The sequence below is a fragment of the Somniosus microcephalus genome, chromosome 1 (assembly GCF_052327205.1).
Source record: "Somniosus microcephalus isolate GS21.2 chromosome 1, FLI_Smic_1.0, whole genome shotgun sequence".
Lineage (NCBI taxonomy): Eukaryota > Metazoa > Chordata > Chondrichthyes > Squaliformes > Somniosidae > Somniosus > Somniosus microcephalus.
In genome coordinates this window covers 444,833,408-444,848,819 of record NC_140987.1, presented here as the reverse complement: position 1 = coordinate 444,848,819, position 15,412 = coordinate 444,833,408, and the positions used below count along the sequence as shown (strand labels likewise).

The window sequence follows — 15,412 nt, the reverse complement described above, 5'->3', positions numbered from 1 at the left end:
CTGACTCATCGTTGTTGGTGATCTGGCCTACTACCGTGGTATCATCCGCAAACTTGATGATGGTGTTGGAACCATGAACAGCCACACAGTCGTGGGTGAAGAGGGAGTAGAGGAGGGGGCTCAGCACACATCCTTGTGGGGCCCCCGTGTTCAGGGTCGGGGGGGGGGGGAGGTGTGGTTACCTAATTTGACAGACTGGGGTCTGTTTGTTAGGAAGTCCAGCGTCCAGTTGCAGAGGGAAGTGTTCAGGCCAAGAGTGTGGAGTTTGGTGGTCAGCTTGTTGGGGACGATAGTGTTGAATGCTGAGCTGTAGTCTATGAACAGCATTCTGATGTAGGTCTCTTTACCATCTAAGTGATTCAGTGCAGAGTGTAGAGCAGTTGTGATTGCATCCTCCGTTGATCTGTTTGCACGATAGGCAAACTGGTGTTGGTCAAGAGCTTTGATGTGAGCCAGGACCAGTCTCTCGAAACACTTCATTATGATGGGTGTGAGTGCGACAGGTCGATAGTCGTTCAGGCACGTCACAGCCGTTTGCTTTGGCACAGGAATAATGGTAGCGGTCTTGAAGCATGTAGGGACTACTGCTTGGGCCAATGACAGATTGAAGATGACGGTGAAGGCATCAACACTAGTCCAGTAACATAACCACTATGCTACTGTACTCCAATAGGCTGGTGCCATGAATAATAATTCTTTAATAGCTTAATTTCTAAACAAATACTGATGGTGAGAGTCGTTCTTAAAATAGAAATGAATATTAATTCTCTCACCATTAAAAATAAAAATCCAAAACGCGACAGTTTTACAATTGACCTACTTTGACAATTCTGCCATCTCTTCGTCATTCACTCTTTTTCTTTCAGCAAGTTCCTCTGGCAAGTAATGGGCTATTAGTTCTTCTATTAGAACAGTTCTGTTGTACTTCCTCAGTGCCTGATACTGCAGGAAAGAGGAAAAGGTGTGTCAGCATTCCTATTTAATATATGAGAAGCCATCACACTGTATATAGGCGATACTAATCCAAGGATAGAGCCACAGTAGCACTGACGTGCAGTGAATCTTCGATGATACACCACACAAAGTATTGCGAAGTATTTACAGCACAGAAATCGGACGGTTGGCCCAACAGGTCTATGCCAGTGTTTATGCTCCACATGAGCCTCTTCCCAACCCTTCTTAGAATCATACAAACTGACAGCACAGAAGGGGGCCATTCGACCCATCATGCATGTGCTGGCTGTTTGAAAGAGTTGTGCTTAGTCCCAGTTTTTGTCCGTAACCCTCATCCGCGAGTACCTCTTCAACTCCCCTTTAATATTATTGATGGACTCAGCTTCCACCACCATTCCGGTCGAGCGTTCCAGATCCCGACAATTCTCATCTCCCCTCTAGATCTTTTGCCAATGGTTTTAAATCTCTGACCTCTGGTTATTGACCCACTCGCCAGTGGGAATAGTTTTTCCTCTATTTACTCTATCAAAACCCCTCATCATCTTGTAGACCTTTATTAGGTCATCTTTAACCTTCTCTGTTCCAAGGAGAACAGTCCCAACTTTTCCAACCTTTCCTCATAACTGAATTCCCTCATCCCTGGTAACATCCTGGTAAACCTCCTCTGCACCCTTTCTTCATCTAATCCCATCAACATATCCTTCTGTTCCTTTCTCCCTCATGTGCTTATCTAGCTTCCCCTTAGATGAATCTACGCTATTCACCTCAACCACTCCCTGTGGTAGCGAGTTCCACATTCTAACCACTCTCTGGGTAAAGAAGTTTCTCCTGAATTCCCTATTGGATTTATTAGTGACTATCTTATATTTATGGCCCCTAGTTCTAGTCTCGCCCACAAGTGGGAACATCTTCTCTACGTCTACCCTATCAAACCCATTCATAATCTTAAAGAGCTCTATCTTCTCTTTTCTAGAGAAAAGAGCACCAGCCTGTTCAATCTTTCCTGATAGGTATAACCTCTCAGTTCTGGTATCATTCTGGTAAATACTTTGTGCATAGTTTTGACCATAAGCTACGTAAAGACCGCAGTAACACACAACTAGCTGAGCATTGGTCAGTCTTATACATGGAGAGGACTTACTTCAGGTAGGTCTTCTTTACAAAGAGGGCATTTTGGACAATGGTCCATGCATCGCTCAATACATTTTAGACAAAACGTGTGTCCACAGGGTGTGGTGATGGGTTCGTAGTACAGCCTAAAAGAAAACAAACACAAAAAAAGCAGACCACGCTATCTTGCAACAGGTATTAAAGGTATGACTTACTGCTGTGGTGCCATCGCACAAATTTAAACCTTTTTTTTTTGGTGCTCATCAAGGTGAAGGGTGTTAGTGCGCAGAGAATGGAAAATTCTCGTTTCAGGCACCCAGTGTCAGCATCAAGTACTCCCAGGTCAGGTGCAGCACAGCCAGATGTAGAGTAAATCTACCTTCTACTCTGCCCCAACCTCAGGAGACCACTCTCTGCTGCACCACTGTGACTTTAGTGCCATATTGTAGTCTCTCTGAGCGCGAGTGCCAATTACAGGAAACTTTTTTTATCCGGCACCGACGGGACCGACGTGATGCCGGTTCATCAAAAATTCCAGATAACCGAAAGCTATAGTAAAAGATACGGAGAACTGAGAGCGCCGTATAAAGCAACAAACCCTGTTGCTTAGCAACAGGTTCAGAACAATGGCCACAAGTTCCAAGCATCTCTGTAACTTAGCAACAGCAGCAGCCACACCCTTGCACAGCAACAGATCGAGGAAGGCAAGTAGAATATGAAGTAAAACTTACCTGAACCTACTCCTGAATTTTGCCGGTTAACTGAGATTTCCGGTTATTTAGGTGCCGGTAAATCGAAAGTTTCCTGTAACAGCAAATTAGGGACAGTTTTCGACCCATGCCCACTAGGAACTCGATTGAGACTGCTCCAACTCACTCTATATTAGGACCCTTGCACCCAACGACAGAGACTTTTATCCCTATGGTCTAGGCTGGCTTGGAGCCCAAGTCTTAGAAATGAGAATCTAGTGTCTAACCCACTCCATCACGCAGTTCCTCCTATACAAACACTTAATACTTCTTTAAGAGAACCATTGAGCCACTTAAATAATGCCGTACAGCATAGATATTTTGGGGGGAAAATTCAGTTGTTTGCGCCTCCCGTTAGCGCCTTAAGAGGGGCGTAAAGCAACTAGCGCCCGGGTGCGGTGATGTTTGCGGCGCTCGCTAAATTAACTAGACATTTTGCGGCAGCGCTAAACACTACTGCCACGATCTCCTGCGCCGGCAGATTGTGACGTCAGTCGAGCGCGCAACACCCTGGTAGTGTCCCGGGACCGGATATTGAGTGGCGTCCCCTGCCTTACCACCTGCCGCTAGCAACGGCAGGTTGAGGGGAGCGTTTTGCTGTCAGAAAGGGACTGGGAGAGCGCTATTTAAAGGCGACCGCTTCCTGCCTTTTTTTGTTGGTGACATTTTTGCACCACGCATTCTGAGAGAGAGAGAGAGAGAGAGAGAGACTTCTGGAGCGATTCAACGTGTGAAGGAGTTTTGGGTACTGAGCAGCACTTTGCAGGTTCATTTTGATTTGCCCTTCCTTGCTTCGCCAGCGCTCTGAGGTAGCGCCTCGCTCCTCGGCCTTTGCGCCCTTAAGAGAGGTGTGAAGCGCCTGATTTAGTGCTCCAATCACCTCCAGGGGCGATAAAAGCCAAGTTTGCCGTCGGAGGCGATAATTAGCGCCAGGCGCTAAACTTTGCGCACAGCCGATAATGGCGCCCCAAACGGGGCGATACTGAATTTTTCCCCCTTAGTTGTTTATGTTGTTTTATAACAATAGGGTCTTTTATGGAATGTATTACCCAGGCCACTGGTTTCGATCTATATGTTCTCTAAACTTTCAATTCTGATTTGCTGCTGTTTTACCTTGAGCCAACGAATAAAGTGTGATTGGAAGTAAGTGTGATGCAAGAGTTTTAAAAATATTATATAGATAGATATATGTCCCTGAGGAGGCAGGGCCTTATTTTGCCTTCTAATTGTAAACTCTAAATATAAATGGATTTGACCTAGTTATCACAATGTACAAAGAGATCAAGATAAGACTGAAATTAGACAGTGACTATTCTTTTGCTAAAGACAATTGGCATTATTAATAGAACAGCAGACAGAAACCTATGATTTTCACTGTATTTATTTTTTTCCCCTGATTTTAAAGACTCGACCATTGGCGGCCATGCCTTCAGTTGCCTGGGCCTTAAGCTATGGAATTCTCTCCCTAAACCTCTCTGCCTCTCTACCTCCCTTTCCTCCTTTAAGACGCTCCTTAAAACCTACCTCTTTGACCAAGCTTTTGATCCATCTGCCCTAATATCTCCTCGTGTGGCTCGGTGTCAAATTTTATTTTATAATCGCTCCTGTGAAGCACCTTGGGACGTTTTACTAGGTTAAAGGTGCTATATGAATACAAGTTGTTGTTGTTGTAGCGGTTTCCATTCTTCAAGCGTGCCCAAGCCATCGCAGTCATCATTCTTGGATCTTCGCTGGAAGAGTTGTTTCTTGTCCAAGCCATGTCCGTATTATATCATTCTTGATTCTTTGCATCCTGGATACTCCCAGTATTCCTCTCAACCAACTCATCTCTGCTGTTAGTATCTTTTGCTCATCAATCTTTCTCAGGTTCCAACACTCAGATCCGTATAATAATGAGGATAACCATTGCTTCATAAACTCTTGCCTTTGTTTTTAACCAAAATATCTTTAGTTTTCCATATCCTACTTAATCTTCTTAAAACAGCAGAACCAAGTCAAATCTTTTGATGTCTTGTTCACAACTCCCATTCTCTGACACTAACCCACCGAGATGTACAAACCTTTCCACCAGCATCCCCATCAAATGTAATCTGAACGTCTTCCTGTTGCTTCGCAAATGACATGATCTTTGTCTTATTTTTGTTAATATGGTACCAGGGATGAGGGACTTCAGTTATGTGGAGAGACTGGAGAAGCTGGGATTGTTCTCCTTAGAGCAGAGAAGGTTCAGGGGAGATTTGATAGAGGCGTTCAAAATTATTAGGCGTTTTGATAGAGTAAATAGGGAAAAACTGCTTCCATTGACAGAAGGGTCAGTAACCAGAGGACACAGATTTAAGGTAATTGGCAAAAAAAACAGAAGAGAGATGAAGAGAAATAAATTTACGCAATGGTTTGTTATGATCTGGAATGTGCTGCCTGAAAGGGCGGTGGAAGCAGATTCAATAGTAACTTTCAAAAGGGAATTGGATAAATACTTGAAGGAGAAAAAATTGTAGGCTATGGGGGAAGAACAGGGGAGTGGGACTAATTGGAGAGCTCGTTCAAAGAGCCGGCACAGGCACGATGGGCCAAATGGCCTCCTTCTGTGCTGTATGATTCTATATAATCCAGATCTTCTACTCTCCACATACACTATCAGTTATTTTCTGTAAATCTGTTTACGGTCAATGTCATCAGCAAATCTGAGATTATTTAAAATCTTGCCGCGTAAGGAGACTTCTCCAATATAATTTGCTGTATACTAAACTTAAATACCTCATTTGTGGCAATGAGTTACAACAGTTTTTACAAGTAAGACCCATATCTGTTGAAAACCAAAGACAGCGCTGAGTTATCACAATTCTTTCACTGGGAAAAAACACTTGCATTTATACAGCGCCTTTCATGACTTCAAGACATCCCAAGATGCCTTACATCGAATTAAGTACTTTTTGAAGTGCAGTCAGAAATATGGCAGGCGCATAGCAAGGTCCCACAAACAGCAAGGTGATAATGACCAGATATCTATTTTTTTAGCGATGCTGGTTGAGGGATAAATATTGGCCAGGGCAACATGAAGAACCCCCCCCCACCCTCCGCTCTTCTTCAAAATAGTGCCATGGGATCTTTAACGTTCACCCGAGGGGGGAGACGGGGCCTCACTTTACGTCTCATCCAAAAAACAGCACCTCCAACAGTGTAGCACTCCCTCAGTACCACACTGGAGTGTCAGCCTCGATTTTTGTGCTCAAGTCTCTGGAGTGGGACTTGAACCCTCAACCATCTGACTCAGAGGCAAGGACGCTACCAAATGAACCACTAGCTGACATTACAAAATTTGTAAAATTTAGTCTAATATATCATGTGTACAACAGTTCAGTTCCTGACTCTACCTAACCTTTAAGAAGGGTCATTTTGGAGTATTCTTCCTCCACACCACGATAAAGGTCAGCAACTCTTTTGCTTTGTCTCCTTTACACTTCCGTTTACCACCAAATAAATCAACCAGCTGTACGAAAGGCTGATATTTAAAGATATTTAGTAGACGAGAATCATATATGTATAACTTCAAGTGTAGCCATTGACCAAATAATATTACCCATAATTACTCCTGGGCAACTAGAAAACTTGTTCAAAATGTAGCCGCACAGTCAAAAGTAGTTTTGACTAAGTTTTGATAATAAACAGCCACAGACTGCGAGTGAAGGTTAAATCATTAAATAACATATTATAACGCTGTATAGAACTTAGAATTCGCTTAACAAAACAAGATAACACTGAACATGACAAAGTTGGTGGAAAAGTACTGGAAAGACGGGATGCTATCTTAGTCTGAGTGACAATGGTATTTTGACCATTAGAACAATTTAAAAAAGGTGATTTCATTAAAGACCATATATAGACACTGGCCAAACCAACTTTTGATAAGAAAAGGGTTAAAACCTCGATACTCAAAGAACAACTTCACACAGACATACCGCGAGGACAAAGGAACAGACTTAAGACGACGTCATCTGTGTCCAAGAGGTTCCAGAGACCCAGGGCTGCGAGCTACTTGTTAAAACTATCGCCTAATATTAAGTATATTACGCTGTATGCTTAATAAATCTTGATCTATTGCTCAAACATACTGGCTGCTGCCTATTGGTGTCTTGTCCAAGAACTCAGAGATGTATAAGATCTTACACAGCTGTTAGCAAAACATCTATAAGCACATATCTGGAGTTATGTCTTTGGTGGATAAAGCTCGATAACGTCCTTCCTCATCGATCAGAAGAATTGGATCAGTAACTTCTTCAGGCAACTGCTGTTTGACATGAAATTCAACAAGCCTCGTCAGAAATGTGGCAAAGCACCAACATGAAAAAAATATGAAGTGGGAGACTTGTTATCATGGAGAAGCTCGTGAACGTTCTACCCTACTCTCTGAGAATACCAATTACCCAGATTTAACCAGGGCTTCTTTTTTGAGTACATATTACTAGTTACATAACTAAGGGGACAACCTTCTGATGTCGAGAAGCTGGGATGCGAAGTTACCCTTACTGTCGACTTCTATCTGGAACTTCACTGTTAATACTGTGGTGAGATGGGCTCCATTTGAGCCCATTAATGGATTAGTGTTAAACATGACCTCACAAATGCTGTCACCAGTGCACTGCACTCAGCTGTGCCTTTACTAAGTGCGATAAAGACAGCCAGTAGATGTGAAAGGGTACTACACCTACGAGGCTTTGTGTTGAATATTCTCTTCAATACTCTCCTCGCACTGAATTCTTACTTACCACAAAAGAAAACTCTACAAGAAGAACACACTGGCTGAGTTCTGGCTAACAGCTTGACCCAATGAAGCTCGGTTCCATTTAAAATTGTTATATTAACACTGATTCAGATTTAAGAAAGGGGATTTATCCTATCTGAGGTCGATCCAGAACTGACTGTGCAATTTGTAAGAAACATTGATCTCCTAAATTGCATGCTGGAACAAGAAGCGCCATTAACCCTCGGTATGCCATAGGAGAGTTTACTTATCTAACTGCAGTCTTTGTGTAGGCTGTGTTTACTCGCCTGTGGCTCTCACACACCCCCCAGCCCCCCCCCGGCCCCCCCCCACTCCGGCCCGGCCCCCCACACTCCCCCCGCCCCCCCAGGAGCCCCCAGCCCCCCACTCCTCTCCGCCCCACCAGGCCCCCCACCCCCCCAGCCCCTCTGCCCCCACTCCACTCCACCCCCGGCCCCCCACTCCTCTCCGCCCCCACTCTCCCCCCACCCTGGCGCCCCATTCCTCTCCACCCCCTAGGACCCCCCCTCCCCCTGGAACCCCCCCACTCCCCCAACCCCCCCTTACCCCGATCCCCCACTCCCCCTCCAACACCCCCACTACCCCCCTGGTCCCCACTCCCCCGACCCCTCCCCCACCCTGACCCCACACTCCCCACCCTGACCCCACACTCCCCCCCCACCCCCCACTCAGCCCCCCACTCAATTCAATTCAATTCAATTCAATTCAAATCGCTTTATTGGCATGACAAGGTACATCTTATGTTGCCAAAGCATCGAAAAACATTCATGGTTGTACACAAAAATACAGATCTATCCATACAGTGTACAAACAGATATATCCCTGAGTGTATAAATATACATTCATATAATTTTTATATACTCTTTTCTTATATTTAGTGGTTGTCCCTCTGTTTGTGTCAAGCTGTAACATAGTGTGCCGCTAAGGTTACACAATTTCTCTCTTCCCCTAGTAGGTATGGGAGTTTTTGGTCGTCATTCAAATTTCTGAATTCGGGCATATTTTTGTGAATTTTGGGTAGAAATTCTCCCTTATGCCCTGATATTTTCTACACGCTGTGAGGAAGTGCATCTCTGTCTCCACCACTCCCTGACTGCAGTGAGAGCATATCCTGTCCTCTCTTGGTAGCCGGGTCTGCCTGTGTCTACCTTTTTCGATCGCCAGGCTATGTTCACTAAGTCTGTACATTGTCAAGGTTTTTCTCATTTTGCTATCCTTTACCCTGGTCAGGTAATCAGCCATGTTGTATTGTCTGTTTAGGGCCAAGTAGCAATTGAGTTTGCTTTGGGTTTTTGTTGTTTCTGCCCAATATGAGAGATATTTTTCCTTTTGCTTAGCGACGATTGTGTTGGGTCGAATTCTTTGTGTTACGCTGTCACTGTCCTGGGGCTGGTTATTGTTAGTAGTGTTAGTAGTTACTTCACTGAGTCCCAGGACTAGTTGACTGAGGGTATTCTTCTTTATGGTCCTCTCTTGGCATTTCAGGGCTTCGTAATGATAGCATTGGGGGTTGCTCATTTCCAGGTGTTTCCAAAATTTGGTGGCTCTTTTTTGGATAGTGATTATTAATGGATATTGGCCTAGTTCTGCCCTGCATGCATTGTTTACGGTTTTCCTTTGAGTCCGGAGGATACTTTTACAGAATTCTGCATGTAGGATCTCAATTGGATGTTTGTCCCATTTTGCAAATTCTTGTTGTGTTAGCGGTCCCCACACCTCACTGCCATAGAGTGCAATTGGTTCAATTACTGATTTGAAAATTTTGAGCCAAATGCTAATTGGGATTTCTATTTGGATTGATTTTTTTAATGGCATAGAAAGCCCTTCTTGCTTTCTCTTTCAGTTCATTCACAGCCAGATGAAATTTCCCGTAGAACTGATTTTTAAGCCCAAGTATGTGTAGTTAGTGGTTTGTTCAATTTTGGTTGTTCCTAGTGTGAAATTTATTTTGGGTCCCTGATGTCTGGATCTTTGCTGGAACACAAGGATTTTGGTTTTTTGGGGATTTGTCAGGGCCCAGGTCTGGCAGAACGACTCCAGCAGATCCAGGTTCTGCTGTAGACCCTCCTTAGTTGGTGACAGCAGAACCAGGTCATCTGCATAGAGGAGGAATTTAACCTTGGATTCATATAGGGTGAGGCCGGGTGCTGTAGATTGTTCAAGTAGTTTTGCCAATTCATTTATGTAAATATTAAAGAGTGTCGGTGAGATGGGCGAGCCCTGCGTCACCCCCCGCCCCTGTGGGAAGTATTTTGTTTGTTTGTCTCCAATTTTAACTGCACATTTGTTGTTTGTATACATTGATTTAATTACATCATATGTTTTTCCCCCTACCCCGCTTTCGATAAGTTTCAGGAATAAACCGTCGTGCCAGATGGAATCGAAAGCCTTCTGGAAATCTATAAAGCATGCGTAGATTTTGCTTTTGTTTTGATGAACGTGTTTGTCAATTAGGGTCTGTAGGGTGAAGATATGATCTGATGTTCTATAGTTTGGCAGGAATCCAATTTGGCTTTTACTCAAGACATTGTGCTCCTCAAGGAAGTTTATAAGTCTTTTGTTTATGATACTACAGAATACCTTCCCCTCCCCCCGGAACCACCCCCCGGCCCCCCACCCCACACTCCCCCCACCCCCACCCCAGCCCCCCACACTCCCACTGCCCCTCCCGGCCCCTCACTCACCCCCCCCCACCCCCAGCCCCCCACACTCCCACTGCCCCCCCGGCCCCTCACTCACCCCCCCCCACCCCCAGCCCCCCACACTCCCACTGCCCCTCCCGGCCCCTCACTCACCCCCCCCCACCCCCAGCCCCCCACACTCCCACTGCCCCTCCCGGCCCCTCACTCACCCCCCCCCACCCCCACACACTCCCACTGCCCCCCCGGCCCCTCACTCTCCCCCCCCCACCCCCCCACTCCTGCGGCCTCCCCCTGAAAGGATGGTGGAAGCAGATTCAATAATAACTTTCAAAAGGGAATTGGGTAAATGCTTGAACGGAAAATGTGCAGGGCTATGGGGAAAGAGCAGGGGAGTGGAACTAATTGGATTGCTCTTTCAAAGAGCCGGCACAGGCACGATGGGCTGAATGGCCTCCTTCTGTGATGTATGATTCTAGGATTTTACATTACAATAGTGACTACACTTCAAAAGTACTTCATTGATTGTAAAGCACTCTGAGACGTCCCGAGATTGTGAAAGGTGCTTATATGAATGGAAGTCTTTCTTACGATATTCGCACGATGTAACTTTCAGGCTGCATGATGTGGCACGTGGAGTGTCTGGCTGAAAAGCTAACTCCATTTTTTGTTGTCAACTCTTGACTCTCTCCCTCCCCCCTCATTAGCTCACCACCAATTAAGCTGATTACTCCCCTTTGTGAGTCCACACTTGGAAATCCTTTGAGCAGCTTAAGGAGCTGCAAGAGGATGAGAATACATACATAGATACATAGAAGATAGGAGCAGGAGTAGGCCATTCGGCCCTTCGTGCCTGCTCCGCCATTCGATGAGATCATGGCTGATCCTTTAATTCAGTATCCCGTCCCCGCCTTCTCTCCGTAACCCTTAACCCCTTTTGCCCGTAGAAATATATCTAATTCCCTCTTAAATATATTTAATGAGCTGGCGTACACTGCCCTCTGTGGCAATGAGTTCCACAGGTTCACCACTCTCTGAGTGAAGAAATTCCCCCTCATCTCTGTCCTAAATGGTTTAGCCCTTATCCTTAAATTATGTCCTCTAGTTCTGTTCTCATCCGCCAAGGGAAACATTCCTTCTGCATCCAGTCTGTCTAGACCTGTCAGAATTTTATACACTTCTATGAGGTCCCCTCTCAATCTTCTAAACTCCAGTGTGTACATCCCTAAACTACATAGTCTCTCCTCATAGGTCATTCCCGCCATTCCTGGTATCAGCCTGGTGAATCGCCGCTGCACCCCCTCCATGGCAAGAACATCCTTCCTCAGATGAGGCGACCAAAACTGTACACAGTACTCGAGGTGTGGTCTCACCAGTGCCCTGTACAGCTGCAGCAAGGTATCCCTGTTCCTGTATTCTAACCCTTTTGCTATGAAGGCCAGCATACCGTTTGCCTTCTTGACCGCCTGTTGCACCTGCATGCTCGCCTTCAGTGACTGGTGTACAAGAACACCCAGGTCTCTCTGTACTTCCCCCTCTCCCAATCTATTGCCATTTAAATAATAATTTGCCCTCCCGTTCCTGCACCCAAGGTGGATAACTTCGCACTTGTCCACATTATAGTGCATCTGCCATTTATCCGCCCAATCGCCCAGTCTGTCCAAATCGCTCTGGAGCTTCCTGGTCTCTTCCTCTGAGCCCACCCCCCCTCCTAGTTTAGTGTCGTCTGCAAATTTGGAAATGCTGCATCCGACTCCCTGATCCAGGTCATTAATGTAAATTGTGAACAGCTGGGGGCCCAGGACAGATCCCTGTGGTACCCCACTTGTTACTGCCTGCCATTCAGAAAATGAGCCGTTTATTCCAACTCTCTGTTTTCTATCTGACAGCCAGTTCCCTATCCACGCCAAAACTTTCCCCTTTATCCCATGAGCCTCAATTTTCCATGCTAATCTATTATGTGGGACCTTATCGAAGGCCTTTTGGAAGTCCAGGTACACCACATCTACTGGCTCTCCCCCATCTATTCTACCAGTTACTCCCTCAAAAAATTCCAATAGATTAGTCAAGCACGATTTACCCTTTGTAAATCCATGTTGACTCTGTCCTATCCTGTCCCCATTTGCTAAGTGCTCCGCTATTTCATCCTTAATGATGGACTCCAGCATTTTGCCCACAACTGATGTAAGGCTTACAGGTCTGTAATTACCTGCTTTTTCCCTACCCCCCTTTTTGAATAGTGGGGTAACGTTAGCTACCCTCCAATCCATCGGCACTGTTCCCGAGTCTAATGAATTCTGAAAAATCATCCTTAGTGCATCCGCTATCTCTAGGGCCACCTCCTTCAGTACCCTAGGATGCATGTTATCAGGCCCTGGGGATTTGTCCACCTTCAATCCCTTTAGCTTCCTTAACACCATATCCTTAGAGATATTGATTTGCGTCAGTTCCTCCTTTGCCAATGTCCCTATTTTTCCCGATATCCCAGGGAGGTTTTTTGTGTCTTCCTTCGTAAAGACTGACCCAAAGTATGCATTTAGTTGATCTGCCATTTCCTTATTTCCCATTATATATTCCCCCGTATCTGACTGCAATGGACCAACTTTGGTTTTCACCAGTCTTTTCCTTTGGATATACTTATAAAAGCTTTTGGAGTTAGTTTTTATATTTTCCGCCAGCTTGTTTTCGTAAGCTATTTTGCCCCTCTTGATTATGCCCTTTGCCCTCCTTTGCTCTATCTTAAACTGTTCCCAATCTTCCGCTCTGGCGCTTTTTTTGGCTATTTTATACGCCCTATCTTTGGATTTTATGCTGTCTCTAATTTCCCCTGTTATCCACGGTTGAGTCACCTTTTTAGATTTCCTTTTATGCCAGATTGGTATAAACAATTTTTGCAATTTTGTCATTCTATCTTTAAATGTTTGCCATTGTTTATCTACCTCCAGTCCTCCCAGGAACGTTGTCCAATCAGACCTACTCAGTTCCCGTCTCATGGCATCATAATTCCCCTTGTTTAAATTCAGGACCTTAGTCTCTGAGGGCAAGGCGGAAACCTCAAGAAGTGGGAAGCCTGCTAATTCTGCCAGCTGCTGTATAACAGGCGGAAGATGTAAAGTCCGCGCCTCAATAATACACGGACTTCCGGAGAACAGTTTAACAGGTACTTTACTGAACAAGAGGCAGCTTGAAACTGAAACTACAGAAGCCTGCCAGGGCCATCTATACAGGGGTGGTCACTGCCAGTACCGCAGTCCATGACCAGTTATTCCCTTAAAGGTACATACACAACAGAAGACACGACAGGTAACTCTCCATGTTCAATTACAGCCCACTGTAGTAACTCTCTGCCACTCGTACCAGCTGCAATGACTGTCCATGATTACAAACCAGGATAGTCCCCTAGTTTCCCTGCCTCTGCACTTGCTTAAAACCTGTTGCACCTTCCAGTTCTGATGAAAAGTCATCGACCTGAAACGTTAACTCTATTTCTCTCTCCACCGATGCTGCCTGACCTACTGAGTGTTTCCAGCATCTAGTCCCCTAACTGCACCGTCCATGACTGTTATCTACACAGGAGCCAATCAAAATGTCCCTTTCACTAGATGAAGGGCAATTAGTTTGAGATGAAGGTGCTATAAAATGCAAGCCGTTTCTTTCTCTGCGTGTATAGAAGTGAACAATTTACAGTACGCACTGATTTGGAAATACAGATGCAATACTGTCACGTGGCTGTTATATTTGCCTTTGGTATTGCTGCACCCCCATGATGTTTGGCACAACAGTACTGAGAGTACATCCCCCCTGTTCCTATCACTGTGTGTCTGCCCAACTGGTTTTGTGTCATTTGGGTTGTGCACCAGCACCAAAACACAACTGGAGGTTTGCCGACACATTTATAAATAAATGACTGCATTCAAAATTGTCTCATTGAAACTTATAAAATTCTAACAGGACTAGACAGACTAGATACAGGAACGATGTTCCCGATGGCGGGGGAGTCCAGAACCAGGGGTCACAGTCTAAGGAAAAGGGGTAAGCCATTTAGGACAGAGATGAGGAGGAATTTCTTCACCCAGAGAGTGGTGAACCTGTGGAATTCTCTACCACACAGGGCAGTTGAGGCCAATTCATTAAATATATTCAAGAAGGAGTTAGATATATTTCTTAAGGCTAAAGGGATCAAGGGATATGGGGAGAAAGCAGGGACAGGGTATTTGGTGAATTTGGATGATCAGCCATGATCTCATTAAATGGCGGAGCAGGCTCGCGGGGCCGAATGGCCTACTCCTGCTCCTATCTTCTATGTTTCAAAAGGTATTTCAAGGAGGCCCCCCCGACCACTTAGTGGCGCAGTACTGAACTGTACAGCGCAGGAGGTTCCCAGGCTCGGTCCCATGTCTGCATTGAATTGCTGATGTCAGCCATGTCAATGGTCGGGGTCGTGACAATTAGTCTTTAGCTACTTGGGCTAGGAAGAGCAATAAAGCACCTGATCATCATCTGTTGATGCCTTGCTGGGAAGTGCATGTGTGTGGACGTCAGGTGAGGACAAGATTGGGCTTGGTGTATTTCCCAACCTTCATTCCCCCACTCAAATAGTCTACTGACACTCAAAGTCCAGGCTCACCCGTTCAAAACTGTCTCTGAGACCAAGTAATGAAGTACTGCCTTAACCCAAGGCCCCATCTGCCGTCTCAGTTGGACATAAAAGATCCCCTGGCACTATTTCGAAGAACACGGTGGCATAGTGGTTAGCACTGTTGCCTCACAGTGCCAGGGACCCGGGTTCAAATCCGGCCTCGGGTGACTGTCTGTGTGGAGTTTGCACATTCTCCCCGTGTTTGCGTGGGTTTTCTCCGGGTGCTCCGGTTTCCTCCCACAGTCCAAAGATGTGCGGGTTAGATTGAATGGCCATGATAAAAAATTGGCCCTTAGTGTTAGGGGGGGATTAAATACGTGGGGTTACAGGGATAGGGCTTGGGTGGGATGGCTGTTGGTGTAGGGACCGGGTGCTAGGGTTTGGATGATCAGCCATGATCTCGTTGAATGGCGGAGCAGGCTCGAAGGGCCTACTCCTGCTCCTATCTTCTATGTTAAGAGTGGGGTTGCTCTCCCTGTTGTCCTGGCCAATATTTACCCCTCAACCAACATCTCAAAAAAAGATTATCTGGTCATTT

The 15,412-nt window shown here is 45.5% G+C and overlaps 1 protein-coding gene across 1 annotated transcript in view; it reads right to left on the bottom strand.

Annotated features, from left to right (window-relative positions):
* Positions 1 to 15,412, bottom strand: part of LOC147125353 (LON peptidase N-terminal domain and RING finger protein 3-like) — a 47,134-nt gene that overhangs the window by 18,397 nt on the left and 13,325 nt on the right. Inside the window, exons 7-8 of the mRNA XM_086001888.1 lie at positions 2,096 to 2,210; positions 821 to 942 (exon numbers count right to left, since the gene is read on the bottom strand). Coding sequence (XP_085858014.1) covers positions 821 to 942; positions 2,096 to 2,210 — 237 coding nt within the window. The remainder of the gene's footprint in view (positions 1 to 820; positions 943 to 2,095; positions 2,211 to 15,412) is intronic.